At 37.9% G+C, this 16,993-nt stretch overlaps 1 protein-coding gene across 1 annotated transcript in view; it reads left to right on the plus strand.

Moving 5' to 3' along the window:
- Positions 1 to 16,702, plus strand: part of LOC120426791 (tyrosine-protein kinase Src42A-like) — a 68,722-nt gene extending 52,020 nt beyond the window's left edge. Inside the window, exon 4 of the mRNA XM_052709464.1 lies at positions 16,337 to 16,702. Coding sequence (XP_052565424.1) covers positions 16,337 to 16,340 — 4 coding nt within the window. The 3' untranslated portion in view covers positions 16,341 to 16,702. The remainder of the gene's footprint in view (positions 1 to 16,336) is intronic.
- Positions 16,703 to 16,993: the final 291 nt, after the last annotated feature.

Raw genomic sequence — 16,993 nt, forward strand, 5'->3', positions numbered from 1 at the left:
TATCAGACTAAAAACAAATTTTGTTATGATAACATAATCTGTTATTAAATCCTTATGCAAAAATGGATTTTTCAAGAACATTCCAAAACACTTTCTGTTATTTTAACAGTATTTGTTATTGAAATGGCATGAACTTTTTCATTACCGTCTGCCCGGGAAAGACAATATAAAACCCATTGCTAGGCACACAATAATTATTGCAAAAAAAAACCTGATTCAATTTTGAAGAATTTGTATAAACCTATTTTACGATTCAGCTGAGCAATTCTCCACCTAAAACCGGAATAGGATTTTATTTATATTTTTTTTTATTTGGTTCAAACTTTGTGGGGTCCTTCCCTATGACCAAAGAAACATGTATGATACAAATATGATCTTTTTCTAAAAATAACATTTCAAAAGGTCCAAACATTCCATGCTTCGCCTATTTAAAATGTTAGTCTTGCTTCCAAAGTTTGAAAAATATTTTCGGTTTGTATAATTTGCCAACTTTGAAAATTGGACTGACATTTGAAAACGTGGGAGTGTTTGGATGAGACTTAACCCTCTACTGTCCAAATTTTTTCCAACATTTTTATTTTTTCCGTATTTAAGAGGTCACTTTGAGCAACTTTTGTTCTACGAAAAACTTTACTTCTCTTGTTTTTCTTGTTTCATTTTTAATATTTTAATTTGCATTTATCTTGAGTTTATTTTTGTTTTTGATAGTATTTGGCATATTCTACCACCTCCTATCATTACATTTGGCCTATCTATTTTTTCATGTTTTCACAGTCACTTTTTCAATTTTTTGCTTGTTTTTCACATTTTCTGCCCTTGAATGACAACATTATCATTTTAATTGTAAAAATGCGTAAAGCCATAGTGTGGAACACTACAAAAATTACTGTGTACAGCTTGTTACTTAAAATATAGGAAACGTTAGTAAAAAACACAGCCAAAGTTGACCCCTAAAAAAATTACATTTTAAAAACATTGGCAATATCACATTAAACAAACTCTCGTTTATTTTTGTTTTATTCGCTGTATTTCAGCAACGATTCAATCTTCAATGTTTCTTAGGCAATTTTATTGGCAATTTTTCTTTACATGAAAATCTGAAGTCAAAATAGTTTGTTGGATGAAATTTGTAGTTTGAACAAAATGCACAATTTAATAACTCGGTGGTATTTTTTTTTCTTTTATACTTCTTTGTGGCTCAAAGTTGTGGTTTTGGCCCCTTAAAAATATAAAAAAATCAAAAATAATGATTTTCTGTTGTTGTAAAGCTTTTTTTTAATAAGTTAATTTTAATTTCTGTGTGCCTATTTTTTCTGAATAGACGTCATCAATATTTACAACCATTCCGAAGACACCAAATCAATCAGAATATTCCAGAAATACTATAAGTGAAAAAAGTTGTATAAAATAATTTATTTTGTCATGGTTTTCAGCAAAAGGTAGATCTGAGCATTTCAAAAAACTTATCCATTTATAGCAGTTATTTTTCACTTTGTTTTTAATGATTCCAACAAATATAAAACATTGAAAATTGAACACAAGAACAATCTTTCGGTTTTTAAATGAAATTTTTTTTTCTTTTTAGGTATTTTTGAATACCTGACTCAAGGCATTTTCAAAAACAGCGTGTTAGCAAAAATTTAAACCTGAAAAAAATACTCAAGAAATATTGACGTTTAATATCTTGAAAAATGAGTTCTGAATTTGGCAGGCAATTGTTTTTACAACTGTGTGTGTGTGTGTGTGTGTGCAACCAACCAAACGGGACCACGCGGTCGCTTCTTACAAATTGAGTTGTTTCCATGTATTTTTTTAGACCTACATTCTATACATGCAAATAACTCGCATAGGCATTTGGATGGTGTTAGCTATGCCGAGCTTCGGTGACCCATTTCTACGCTGGCTAGCCGAGCGCGAGGTCCCTCAGCTTGAGTCGACAAGCCCCGCCCTGAAGAACGTTTGCACCAATCGGATTCAAACGTTATTTAGAACTTCCGAACCCTTGGCAAATGGACAAGGGCCCAGCGCGTATATAGTATATTCCTAATTCCAGTCATAGCTCACTAAGTCGCGATGGCCTAGTGGTTAGCATTTTTGCTTACCAATCCAAAGGACGGGGGATCGAACCCCGACTCGAGCGACTTTGATTTTTCGTTAATGTTCAGAGTTTCAAGATTTATATGTTCTATGATTTCTCGTTGGGAGCAGATGGGAATCGAACCCAGGACCATTCGCTTACAAAGCGAACACCGTAACCAGTCAGCCACGGCCGCTCCTGGCAGGCAATTGTTTTTACAACTACTACTAAAATGTCAGTTTTAAAGTCCTGTTTAGGATGTCAAAAAAAATCTTATGATTTTTTTTGATAGCATTTTTTTTTTTTTTTTCAAAAAAACACTATTTGATAACTCGGTGGCTTATTTATGGCTCAAAACTTGCAGTTTTCGGTCCATCAAAAAATTTCAAAAATAAAGAAATCCGGATTTTGTGAAATTGTTTTTTTTTTAAGTTATAATTTAAATTTCCGTGTGCCGTCCTCATCAATGACTACAACTTTTCCGAAGACACCTAATCGATCAAAAAATTCCAGAAATACTGTAAGTGAAAGCAGTCATGGTTTTCAGCAAAAGGTTAATTGAGTATTTCAAAAATGTTTTAAAAAATTCGTTCATAGCAGTTTTTTTTTTCATTTTTTATGGTTATTATGAAAAAACATTAAACATTACGAGCGAGTCCACGGGCAAAATACCCATCTCGCATCAACCTTACCAATCTGCCTAAAATTTCAGGGGTTGTTTGTACATAGGTCAACGGGAAGTGGGGCAAATCGGAACACAAAGTTTAAAAGTTTAAAAGTCGTCAAAATTATAAAAAGGGCTGTAACTTGGGCAAAATGCAATTAAATTTAAAAATTCAAACTTTATTATCAGTTATCTGCAACTCGTAAAACATTGTAATGAACAATATCTTGAGAAATAAGTTTAAAATTCAGTTGTATGGTCAGGTTTACAATGTAAAAAATCTCTTTGAAATTTTCAAATTCCTTAAAAAAATCAAAAAAATTAAAACAAACGTAACGTTTTTAGAGAGTCCAAATTTGTGTTAAATCGATATTTTGGTATATAGTTTTCATCGGATGATTTTTTTAACATTGAAAATCGGATTAAGGATTGTTAATCTATCTTTAGTTTTTAAAATAAAAAAAAACACATAGAAACTGTATTTTTTTTTCTAAATTTTATCTAAATTTTATCTCAGTAATTATTTCAAGCAAAACAAGGTGAATGATCCAATGTGTATTCGTAAACAAACAGTCTAACCTGCTCAAGCCAGTAATTGTTTACATTTAACACAATTCACTCCTTCTCAGGAGAAAACTATGAAAAAAAAGACAATACAGGATTAATTTGTGCTCAACGATAGTAGCGCCAAATGTGGCAAGCTGTGAAACTACACTTTGTTTATCCTCTAAATTCAAATTGACCGTTATCTTTAAGTGATGAAAAAGTATGGAATAACACGTTTGTTTGTCTGTGCACCTGATGGGCGCTAACCAGTAGCATGTTGTGACAGAATAGACCGACAATAAATTCAGTGCCTTTTCAACACAAACAAAAATTTAATTTTTTCCTGAAAATAAAATTAAAATTTACATTTTTTTTTTGTTCAAAATCTAGCAAAATATTTCGTTTTCAATGCTGTAAAAAAAAACCTTTTTTACAGTGTAAACTAAACAAAAAAGGCATCAACGATCTGTGACTCACATTTAAAGCAGCTTCGCCGCCCGACCGGCAAGCTTCGCGTTCTCATTAAGTCTGGTTGATAATGCTAGAAGCATACGAAATGATCGCGAGCGCGCCCGTAGTAGATTTCAGTTTTCCGCTCCGCAGATAAGAGCTTTATGGATTCTTATGGTTGTGTCATAAATTAATTAGAATGGTTAATCAGAACCGAACAAAGCGGCCCCATTGCTAATGGATTGCTCAATTTCAACGCCGTATTCTTGTGGCTAATTGAAGTAAATAAATCTTCAATTAATCTTCACTATTACCCAGCAGTTACAATAAACATTTACAAAGAATAAGACGTCCACGGCGAACTAATTACGGCCAATCCTTCAAGGATGGCATTTGGAGCCGTCGTGAGCTAATTGGTGACGGCGAGACGTCTCAAATGTCAGTTCCCTTCGCAATGTATCGGATTACAGCGCGGAGCTGTCGTGCTAGAAAAACGACGCATTAATTGTGCTGTTTCTCGTTTGTTTTAAGACTACAACAAATATTTACTCAGATGAATTTTCATTCGTTGATTTGTTCCAAAACGACAATTTTGATGCAAAACAGGATGACGGACAAACAAAAAGCTAGCTTAAGCTGTTCAAACTGTTTATTTTGAGTGCTGAAACGCAAATTGAGAGAAAAAAAATCTCAGGAATAAAAGTCGTCCCCCCAACCACAAGCAGCCACTTGTTCTGAGTTTTCCCTTTCAACAAACTTTGAATGGAAACGAGAAATTGCCAGGCCGTTTGTTCAAGTGCTTCAGCCTCATTTTTCGACCCTATTTTACCCACAGCAAACGTGTTGATAGTGGATAAAAACAGACTTTTTTCGTGAGGGGGAGATTGTTTTTGTGCAGTCTCATTATAAAAAGTGCACTAGCAAAAAAGAAGGGGAAAATTGGAGCACCGGCGTCACCCAGGAAGTGGGATTAAAATGGGGGGATAACTAGTGATGTGCAAAACGAGATTGATACGAAACATTCAACTTTTGATTTAAAGCTGTGTGACTCAGGATTACACAACTCCCCCCGATGATCTGCTCCAGTTGATACGTTCTACGCCGTTATCGAGATTCACGTGATAAATTATTCATAACAGCTTCCTATATCCAGAGACTCCTCCTGGAATTCCGCACCGAGCACCACCACGCGCTGCACGGGATGATGAAATTTATTAGCTTGTCACAGAAAACCCGTTTCCAGCGACTTTGTGGTCAGTGACGATCCGCAAGTCATTTACATGGCGAAAATTTGTTATGCTTCATCTATCACAGTTTTGCATTGCATAACGATTTACTACATTTTCAATCTGTCAAGTGGCTTAGAATCAGGCGATTTCGCTGATGAAATGAGAAAATTCTTGCTAATCATGCGATGGAAATCGATTAGTGAATGGACCGACTGTCACCGGCGATGATCAGCACTCTACTTTGTTTTAAAGAGTGGTTATTGGCTTCCCGGAATCCATCATGCACAACAGTATTGTAGGCGGGTTGTGGTGAAATTCACGTGAATTCAGACGAGTTAGTATTAATTTTATCAGATGATTGTGGGATGGGGTGACTTTGGCTAGCAATATTCGAATTAAATCAAAGGATTTATACAATTTTACAGTCCTTGATTATGAACTTAACAGATAATTTAAAAAGAAAATAAAATATGGTTTAGAAATGTTTGCTATCAAAAATACTTCACTTGTTTATGAGAGGATAATTTAAGATAGAAATAAAATCATCAATTTTCGAAAGTGACATGTATCACTTTCTGCCACAACATTGAAATATTCAAATGGTAAACAAAAATCATGTTATACATAGAAAAAAAATTTAGAGTGAGTAAAAAAAATTGACAACCTTTTTTAAGACTAGTCATTTACCAAAAATGCTTTTTTGTGTAAATTGACTGAAATCGTTTGAAAAATTTAAATTTATCCAATTCGGTTTTATTAGTGAATAATCATGTTACAATAAGTTCTTTTGCAGTTCATAACAGAGTTTTGGAGTTCCTTTCAGCTGTGTGTTGAATCTCATTCCATTTTGGAACGATTATTGCTTGTAACTAAGAGATTACCAAGAGTAAGAAAAAATATAGAAAAAACTTACTAAAATTGCAAAGGAAAGGGGATAGAAATAGAAAAAAGCTTACACTAGATCACAGTTTTTTTTTATCTATTGTAGATGTGCTTGATCATCAACTCCCCGAGGGCCAGGAATTGTTCCGCCTTGTTACGGCAGCTCCGAAACCGCGTCATCATCTCCCCCGCGAGAGCAAAGAACTCCGGCAGGGTAAAGAGATCTTCCCCGGTGACTCCTTGCTGGGCCGCATCACCGCTACCGGCAGCGACCACGCTGGCAAACGAACGCCCCCATCCAGGAGGGATCGCTGGGTTGTCCGCTGGAACCGTACGCTGCCCAACTGCAGGAACGGCTGCGCTCGTACTTCGCTGAGGAGAGTGGGACGCTGCTGCTTTCTTCTTCCTCTTTTCCTGCTCCTCGAGGTAGGCCTTGCGCGCGACGCATCCGCGGTAATTGCCGGTATGGTTGCCGTCACAGTTCGCGCACTTTACGCGCGGCTTAGTTTGTTCTGCGTTTTCCCCCAAGTCCGCCTTTCGTGGCAGTGCGCACGCCTCCGAGAGGTGTGACTCACCGCACTTCACGCAGCGGGGCCGGAGGTTGCAGTTCCGCGAGCCGTGGCCGAATTTCTGGCAACGGTGGCATTGCGCTACGTCCGTCGGGTTTTTGGAGTAAAACCGCCAGTTTACCCAAAATCCGTCCAACGTCTTAGTCCGCCGCAGGTCTTGGATCTTGACGGTGCCGCGGTCGAAGTACAACAGGTACAGGGTGTGTGTACCTGTGACTGTTGTCTTCCGCGAGAGTACTTTTATCTCCCGCGGTTTTATTCCGGCGTTCGAGAGGTGTCGCTTCAGGTCGGCGATCGGACGGTCTTGGTAACCCTGCAAGACGACCTTAACAGGGGGCTTCTCGGGGTTGAATGTGTAGAAGTTGAAGTTGCTACGCTTCAATTCTTCAAACACCAAGTCGAAGTTCTTTTTATTCAGTGTGATCACTTGCACTGCCGACTTACCGATTTTCAGACAATATCCGAGGCCTTCCAGCAACTCGTCAACATCGTCCGCCAACGTGTCCAAAACAAAAATTGGAGGTGGTCTTCGTTCCGTTGGAGTATTGTTCTTTTTTGACGTCGGCACTTTTTTCCGTGCACGACCATCATCGTCGTCGTCGTCGTCGGTAGTGCTGCTACCGTCGGTGTTGTTGTTGTTGTTTTCTTCGTCGTCGCTCAGCATCTGGAACTCGTTCCTGATGGGAATGTTGGCGGATGTTGACGTGCCACTGGTCGTGGCACCGGAAGTACCGGAACGGGTTCGCACTGGTGATCTTGGAACATATCCAGGATGTAGTAACTTTTTGTCGATTCCATCTGCACTCACGCTTCCCTGCGCGATGGCGGCCGACACGGCGTTGGTTTGTTTACCTTTTTGCACACGGCCGGTAGACGAACTTCGCGGGTTTTTCGAGGCCGCACTCGAACTGCCACGGCCACGGCCGGCCTTTGGCATGCTGCAGGAGCAAACTCGCGGCTAATCACGGTAAACTACGGCGAAAAAAATCGAAAAAACGATGGAGCACTGAGCACTTGACTGCTGCTTGCTCTCGTGCGTACACGGAGGGGGGGAAAATTTAAATTTATTCTAGTAGTTAATGTACATGTTTTCATACGTTTGAACAATTCTCCTCCAAAACCGGAAATGGATTTTTTATATTTTTAATTTGGTTCAAACTATGTGAGCCATTTTGTGTCACATACAAGGCTGCATACAATTTTGGCAGCTGTCCATTAGGGTGCCCAGAATATGGGACTTTTTTTTTCAAAACCTCACTCCACAAGCTGAATATTGTTCCTTGACCTATTTTAGGACTCTGGGCCAAATATGAGCAAAATCGGTCATCATTGACTCATTGATACTCGGAGGTGAAGTTTGTATGGGATTCTTACGGTTTGGTCTGCACGGTGCGCTACTTCCATCCAAATATTCTCAAAAGTGAGTTTCTTATTGGAAATGTAATGCTCTACAACTTTGTACAACATACCAAAGCTGTAAAACTCGATCCTGAAAAGTTATTAGCGATTTAAAAAAGACATTTTTGTATGAAAAACATTTTATTCACCAACTTTAGGCTCTGGTATCAATGGGTTAATCTCATCCAATTTAGCTCAAAATTTACACAGATGCCTAAAATAACCCAAAAACCGTTTTCCGCTTGTGGAGCAGGGGGTAATTTTTTCTGAGCACCCTACTGTCCATGCAAACATGATACGTAGATATTCCAAAATCTGTAACTGTTGAAGGAATTTCTAATCGATTTCGTGTCTTCGTCAAATTTGTAGGTATTGCTGAGGACTAAAATAAGAAAAAATAGGAACGCGGATTTTTTGTGATTTTTAAATTAGCTTTTTATAATTTTACTATGTTTATTTTATTCTACGGATTATTTTTTATTTTTAATTTTTTTCGATATGTTTAAATGAGACTTAAAAAAAATTAGTTTTCTCTAGAGGGGGGCAATAAAAGAGCGAGCCGCTCAAAGAGCCGGTTCACTAATAAGAGCGAACGAACCATGGCTCACAAAAAAAGAACCGCGGTTCTTTTTTAAACTCAGGTCTTTTAAATAAACCGTTCCAAGATAGAATGATTTTTAAACTTGTTATAAATATAATTTAACGAATTTCGAACAAATTGCATCAGAAAATTTGTTTTTAGAATTGAAAATGCAATTCTCAATTGAAAAAAAAAGTTGCTTATAAAAATAATCCCAAAATAGCATTGCTGCAAACAACACTTTAAAGTTTTCATACTTATTTTCAGTTTCCTACTTTTCTTTGACATTCCGAAAGTAAATGATTTTCTAAACAAAATGAAAAAGCTTTTCTTTATATAACTGATCGAACATTAAAGTATTATCCGAATACAAATTTGGGCATTTAAGCTTGTAAAATATTACTATTGCATAGCATAGCTTGTAAAATATTACCAAAAATCTACTAAATAGCTGAAAGATTATGGAAAAAAAATTCTGTTGCCTGATTTAACTTCAATGTTTATAGATTTCATCGATTAAATCAGAATTTAGAGAAGAGTTCGCTAAATCACTCAATTCTTAAAAATAACTTTTTTATCAAAATTTTGAAAAAGAGCGAAAGAGCCGTTCAAAAGAGCGGCTCTTTTTAGTGAGCGAACGAAAATGAGCGGCTCCTAAAAAAGAGCGGTTTTTCCCACCTCTAGTTTTCTCATTTCTTTTTCTTTCATTCGCTGTATTTCAGCAACCAGAGGTCCAATATTCAATGTCTCTTAGGCAATTTTATGGGAAATTTCTGAACCTTTCGAAGAAAAGAAATATTTTTGTAAATAGACAATTTTTTATAAAAAATCTGTGAGTTTTTTTTTTTCAAATTTCTGTTTTTCCTAAAAACACTATTTTTTTAAAGTTGCTGCTTTTGTCCTCTTAACCATTAAAAATAAAATAAAAAATACGGATTTTTGAAAATTGATTATTCTGTGAATGAAAGTTTATTAACACTTCGGCAAAAAAAAATCCGTTAACATTTTTTATGAATAGTCCCCATCAACTTTGCCAACGACACGAAATCGATCAGAAATAAAAAAAAAATGGAGCATACTGTCAATATTTTTTGAAAATCATATTTTTTTCATAACATCAATACTTGTTTTGTCAATACTTTTCATAATCGAAAAAGCTGCCTACAAAATAAATATTTAAAAAACATTGGTTTTTGTCACAGGGAAGCCCTCCATTACCGCTAGTACAAATTTTATTTAATTTTTTTTGTTAATCCCCCCTCCAAAATTGGCCTGAAAAATTTAGGTGCTGAAATCGATTTAAAATGCTTTTCCCTACGTTTAGAATAATTTTTAGCATGCTGGGATGATTTGAAAATCTTTTGAATTTTTGAAAATTTTCGAGTTGGTTAAGGGCGTAATATCAAATGTTTGGCCCGTTTTGAAATGTTAGTCCTAATTAAAAAAAAATAAAAATATTGTTTTCGAAAAGCTCGGAAAATTTTACGAGTGTTTCAAATTTTGACATTAAAATCGGAACATCAATTTTCCTGTTTTAAATCTGTTTTAAAGAGAATTTTCTCAGCTTTTCAAAAAAAGTCTTTTCAATAGTGGGTAAACATGGGAACTAATTAAAAAAAACTAAAAACTGCGACTATTTTCATAAAAGTTGCCTAAAAAAGGTTGAAAACGGTGCACTTTACCAAAATTTCACTTAGGTACTTTTTGATTGAAAATTCGATTTCATATCGAAAAATGAAGTTGGAAAAATTTTGCGACCGATACTTCGATTTAAAAAAAATCAGCATTGATTAAAAAAACTCATAACTCGGGCAAAGATTTTTCGAACATTCTGGAAATTTCTGAAAAGTTGGCATTTGATATCTCTTAAACATATCAAAAAATAAAAATAGTTTTTTTTGCAAATCAAGCTTTAGAAACTTGTTGGATCAGAAGATTCAAGAAAAATGCTTGAAATTCAGGAAAAAATGTGCTATATCTAAATACCCCTTGATTCTAGGATTGGTTTAGTTTATGGTACGTTAGTTTTAGGTTAGGTTATGTTTTCTTAACATTTTTTTTCCTCATTGTACCTAGTGTTACAAAAATTATAAATCATATACTTTTAAAGTTGTAAAAATGAACAGTGTTTAAATCACGAAAAGCAAACTAAAGCTGAAGAGCCACAGCTGACCACTTATTATGTAAACCAAATGTTATTATTATAAGAAAAATCAATCAAGTATATTTAATTTAAAAAAAAAATCAAAAGTTTTAGTGACAAAAAGTTAAATTAAAAATCACCACTTTTTTACCGTGTATTATTTTTTCAGTGTAGTCCTTATCCATACTCGAAAAATAATCTCGTCTACCGTGTTTTACCGTGTACTACAACTTTGCCAAATACATGAAATCGATCAGAAATTTAAAAAAGAAATATGGAGCATATTGTCAATGTTTTTTGAAATTATTGCTTTATTTTCTTCAAAAAATCATTTTGTTCAGCTGAATACAAAATGACAAGCAGGACAACAGAAAGTATCTTCCAATTTAAAAAAAAATGCTAGGGGAAATATACCTATTTTCGTCAAACTAAGCTTTTCGACCTATTATCATCACTTTTGCAGTTTGCCGCTATTCAAACTAAATTTTCAGATATATTTACTATGGAGAATTTCTCGCTCACTTTTAGTTTAGTTTTTTATTTCTTTGAAGTAGTCAAAACACTTTATGAAAACTATTCATCAACAATGTTCTGATATGCCGATAATAGAATTGGGCCGATTGACATTTTGATATTTTTTATGCTTTTCAGAAACTGCAACTTTTATTATCTTGAATTGGTTTGATCATTGAACAAAATTATTTTTTCCCTAGTTAGTTTCAGTTTCACCTAAATTGTTAAATTATTCCAAGATAGACACATAAATAAGCACCTTGATCGAAAATGTCGTAAAGTACGATGCCCTGTTTTTTTTCAGACGCTGAATATTTAAAAAAAAATACATCAGGGTTATCTTCTGACTCAATTCTTCAGGCAAAAATAAGAAACTTTGAAAATTTTGAGCTAAATCAGTTAAGGTTAAAGTGACACTATAGATTGTTAAAATTGGTGAAAAAAATCTGTTTATACAAAAACGTCTTCTTTAAATCGGTCATAACTCGGATCGTTTTGTGGTCTTCCTCAATCAAAATACTCGAAATTGCATAAATGCAAAGATATTTTTTTGTACACTATAGCTTATAAATTAATGCAAAAAATCACCCTGAATTGCTTGAAATTAAATTTCAAACAAAACATCAAATCCATAATATTACTCCTTCAACACCAGCTAACGGTACCCAATGACTGGAACTTTCCAGCAGAATCTGCTTCGGGAAAGCTTTCGCTTTCTGTCGCAAATTATCGCTGCAGTGCTAATGGTATGCGCAAGCACTAGCTGAAGGTATCGGAAGATTTATACGGGCTGGTTGGCAACCCGATCGTCAGACTACAATCGACGTTCGGCATCATCGTTTAAAATACGAGAAATATAACACTACTCGACAAAACAAAACTTGTGTCAACGGATTCACGATATCTCATCCGTTCCTGAGAGAAAAGGCATCCCCGAATCCGATGCAATCGACAGAATTTGATTTTATGGACTGATGAAAAATTGGTACATTTTTTAACATAAAAAATCGAACAATTTAAAAAAAACCATGCGTCTCCTCCCAATTATATGAGCCATCTACAAGAATATGGAAGCGCCTGGTGCATAGCCATTTCCTTTAAGCACAACGGAAACAACCAATACAAATGTATAAAAAAGTTGTCAAGTTCTCGGGGGGTCCACAGCTAGCATTTTTTGTACGATTATAAAAAATAAATATTAAAAGTTTAAAATTAATTTATTTAAAAAACATATTTTTTGATTTATTTGTTTACTAAAATTTTATGTATCTCAAAGATCTATGGGTACTTCGGGATGTCCATGGTCATCCAAGGACTGCCTGGAGTTAAGATCTACGAGTCTACCGCCGTAACAAGCAAGAGGTCGTCGGATTTTGACCCCGGATCATGTGCGTATAGCATCAGTGCATATGGTAGACTACTGTATGAATGTGTTGGGATGTTCATGGTCATCCAAGGACTCCCTGGAGTTAAGATCTACGAGTCTACCGCCGTAACAAGCAAGAGGTCGTCGGATTTTGACCTCGGATCATGTGCGTATAGCATCAGTGCATATGGTAGACTACTATATGAATGTGTTGGGATGTTCATGGTCATCCAAGGACTCCCTGGAGTTAAGATCTACGAGTCTACCGCCGTAACAAGCAAGAGGTCGTCGGATTTTGACCCCGGATCATGTGCGTATAGCATCAGTGCATATGGTAGACTACTGTATGAATGTGTTGGGATGTTCATGGGCATCCAAGGACTCCCTGGAGTTAAGATCTACGAGTCTACCGCCGTAACAAGCAAGAGGTCGTCGGATTTTGACCCCGGATCATGTGCGTATAGCATCAGTGCATATGGTAGACTACTATATGAATGTGTTGGGATGTTCATGGTCATCCAAGGACTCCCTGGAGTTAAGATCTACGAGTCTACCGCCGTAACAAGCAAGAGGTCGTTGGATTTTGACCCCGGATCATGTGCGTATAGCATCAGTGCATATGGTAGACTACTATATGAATGTGTTGGGATGTTCATGGTCATCCAAGGACTCCCTGGAGTTAAGATCTACGAGTCTACCGCCGTAACAAGCAAGAGGTCGTCGGATTTTGACCCCGGATCATGTGCGTATAGCATCAGTGCATATGGTAGACTACTGTATGAGTGTGTTGGGATGTTCATGGTCATCCAAGGACTCCCTGGAGTTAAGATCTACGAGTCTACCGCCGTAACAAGCAAGAGGTCGTCGGATTTTGACCTCGGATCATGTGCGTATAGCATCAGTGCATATGGTAGACTACTATATGAATGTGTTGGGATGTCCATGGTCATCCAAGGACTCCCTGGAGTTAAGATCTACGAGTCTACCGCCGTAACAAGCAAGAGGTCGTCGGATTTTGACCCCGGATCATGTGCGTATAGCATCAGTGCATATGGTAGACTACTGTATGAATGTGTTGGGATGTTCATGGTCATCCAAGGACTCCCTGGAGTTAAGATCTACGAGTCTACCGCCGTAACAAGCAAGAGGTCGTCGGATTTTGACCCCGAATCTTGTGCGTATAGCATCAGTGCATATGGTAGACTACTATATGAATGTGTTGGGATGTTCATGGTCATCCAAGGACTCCCTGGAGTTAAGATCTACGAGTCTACCGCCGTAACAAGCAAGAGGTCGTCGGATTTTGACCCCGGATCATGTGCGTATAGCATCAGTGCATATGGTAGACTACTGTATGAATGTGTTGGGATGTTCATGGTCATCCAAGGACTCCCTGGAGTTAAGATCTACGAGTCTACCGCCGTAACAAGCAAGAGGTCGTCGGATTTTGACCTCGGATCATGTGCGTATAGCATCAGTGCATATGGTAGACTACTATATGAATGTGTTGGGATGTCCATGGTCATCCAAGGACTGCCTGGAGTTAAGATCTACGAGTCTACCGCCGTAACAAGCAAGAGGTCGTCGGATTTTGACCCCGGATCATGTGCGTATAGCATCAGTGCATATGGTAGACTACTGTATGAATGTGTTGGGATGTTCATGGTCATCCAAGGACTCCCTGGAGTTAAGATCTACGAGTCTACCGCCGTAACAAGCAAGAGGTCGTCGGATTTTGACCCCGGATCATGTGCGTATAGCATCAGTGCATATGGTAGACTACTGTATGAATGTGTTGGGATGTTCATGGTCATCCAAGGACTCCCTGGAGTTAAGATCTACGAGTCTACCGCCGTAACAAGCAAGAGGTCGTCGGATTTTGACCTCGGATCATGTGCGTATAGCATCAGTGCATATGGTAGACTACTATATGAATGTGTTGGGATGTTCATGGTCATCCAAGGACTCCCTGGAGTTAAGATCTACGAGTCTACCGCCGTAACAAGCAAGAGGTCGTTGGATTTTGACCCCGGATCATGTGCGTATAGCATCAGTGCATATGGTAGACTACTATATGAATGTGTTGGGATGTTCATGGTCATCCAAGGACTCCCTGGAGTTAAGATCTACGAGTCTACCGCCGTAACAAGCAAGAGGTCGTCGGATTTTGACCCCGAATCTTGTGTGTATAGCATCAGTGCATATGGTAGACTACTGTATGAATGTGTTGGGATGTTCATGGGCATCCAAGGACTCCCTGGAGTTAAGATCTACGAGTCTACCGCCGTAACAAGCAAGAGGTCGTCGGATTTTGACCTCGAATCATGTGCGTATAGCATCAGTGCATATGGTAGACTACTATATGAATGTGTTGGGATGTCCATGGTCATCCAAGGACTCCCTGGAGTTAAGATCTACGAGTCTACCGCCGTAACAAGCAAGAGGTCGTCGGATTTTGACCCCGGATCATGTGCGTATAGCATCAGTGCATATGGTAGACTACTGTATGAATGTGTTGGGATGTTCATGGTCATCCAAGGACTCCCTGGAGTTAAGATCTACCATATGCACTGATGCTATACGCACATGATCCGGGGTCAAAATCCAACGACCTCTTGCTTGTTACGGCGGTAGACTCGTAGATCTTAACTCCAGGGACTCCTTGGATGACCATGGACATCCCAACACATTCATATAGTAGTCTACCAAAATTAAATCGCAAAGGATTAATTTTATTTGAATTATAAAGAGACACGTGTTGCACTCAGACGGACAACAATTGTTCAAGATCAAAAAGATCAAAGAACTCTTGAATAAAACAGCGCGCAAATATTTTGCAAAAAGTAGCAAATATTAGCTCAACCATCAAAAGTGGGATCAACGCCAATTAGATCGATTACACTACTCGACAAAACAAAACTTGTGTCAACGGATTCACGATATCTCATCCGTTCCTGAGAGAAAAGGCATCCCCGAATCCGATGCAATCGACAGAATTTGATTTACTTTCCGATTTAATTTCCGAATCGTCACAAGGTCTGCCACTTCCTGCCGTGGTCCCCGCGATCGGCCCAAGAAATGACGAAATCCTTCCATTCTAGAACATCACTCGCGCTGTGCTGGAACGAGATTTCAACTTTGTTGACACCTCCTTCGGTACGATTTGCATACGGTGCGACGATGGTCTGCTGCCGCTGTTGATCTTTGAGATGGCATTGTGCTTTGTTGTTGCAGTGGCGTATTTGTCATGTTTCACACAAAAACAGTCACAATTTCCAATACTCAAAATGCAACAAGTGTCAAGACAGCACAACGCCACCAAAGAGAGGTACAAATAATAATGTCAATGACACAGACACGCGCATGGTGGCCGGGTCTTAACCATCGATCAGCTAACGCTTAGTTCGCGAGACTTCGAGACTGCTGCCACTGAAGCAAGTACAGTTAAGTCTTGCTCTGACCTCTGACTAAACGACCGACGTCAGCGTCATCGTCAGCTGTGGCCAGAGCCACGGAGGAGCTGTTCTTATTTTTTCTCCTTTGCTTCTTCTAGCGAACCTGGTCGGTCTTGCGATCAGCTGCGATGTTACACCTTAGAGGTCTGCAGACACAGCATCCGCTGAACGGTTGTTTCAGTTGGAGCGTTTTATTGTACACCTTCCAAGTTCGGTGGAGAAACCCTTTATTAACTCACACAAATATCAACACTGTGTACGTGTATTTGTACAATCGCTGTTGCATCTCCCGAAAACCTCTGGAAATCTTGTCTCTTTGTCAACAAAACAAAGCGGGAAGACACCTGTTTGTGTGTACCTTTCGTGCCTCAACCCTTGCTGTTTGCTCGGGAGAAACTTGCCTCCAAAGCAAATCCCACTTTTACTCGTAGACTAACCTTTTTCTTTTCGTTTCTTCTTTTCAGGTAAGTTTTATTGACCACTGCGAAAGCTTTCCGGATGACCCGAATCATTCTACTTGTGAGTACTAGCTTCTCTTCGACGGGTCCCATTCCTGATGACAAGAAGGTTACTTTTCATCTCTCGACATCGATGAAAAGGAGAGTTAAACGTGAAGTTTATTGATTTTTTGTCTTTTTATGACTACCATAAATAACATCCATTGAATGATCCTTTTTGGAGAGAGAAGAAAAAAGGATGCGCCCTTGGACTTGCTAGCTTAAAAAATCTGTTGCATTGGGAATTTTCCATTCAGCGTTCAATTGGAAATTTCTCAGCAAAACTGCTTCCAATTGGATGCTTGGTGTTATAAAACCGTTTAGAATTAGCACTACACTGCGAATCGAAAAAGTGATCATATTTGGTATTTTTATCCCGCTTACGCTTTGTAAGGTAAATTTTAGAGTAGTTCTGGATTCAACAGTGGTATTATTGCATGCTCAATAGGGTGACAATTAAAAAAATTGACATCAGGTATACCCTCTGCTTCGATTCCTTAGGCAAAAATAAATATCTGTCCAAATTTTAAGCCAAATCGGTTGAAGTTTTTTAACCGGTCGCTTTTTATAGTTGAAGTTTATATGGGGGAAATCTCAAAAATGTATGCAGAAAAACATCGCTTC

Source organism: Culex pipiens, chromosome 3, assembly GCF_016801865.2.
Source record: "Culex pipiens pallens isolate TS chromosome 3, TS_CPP_V2, whole genome shotgun sequence".
NCBI classification, from domain to species: Eukaryota; Metazoa; Arthropoda; class Insecta; order Diptera; family Culicidae; genus Culex; species Culex pipiens.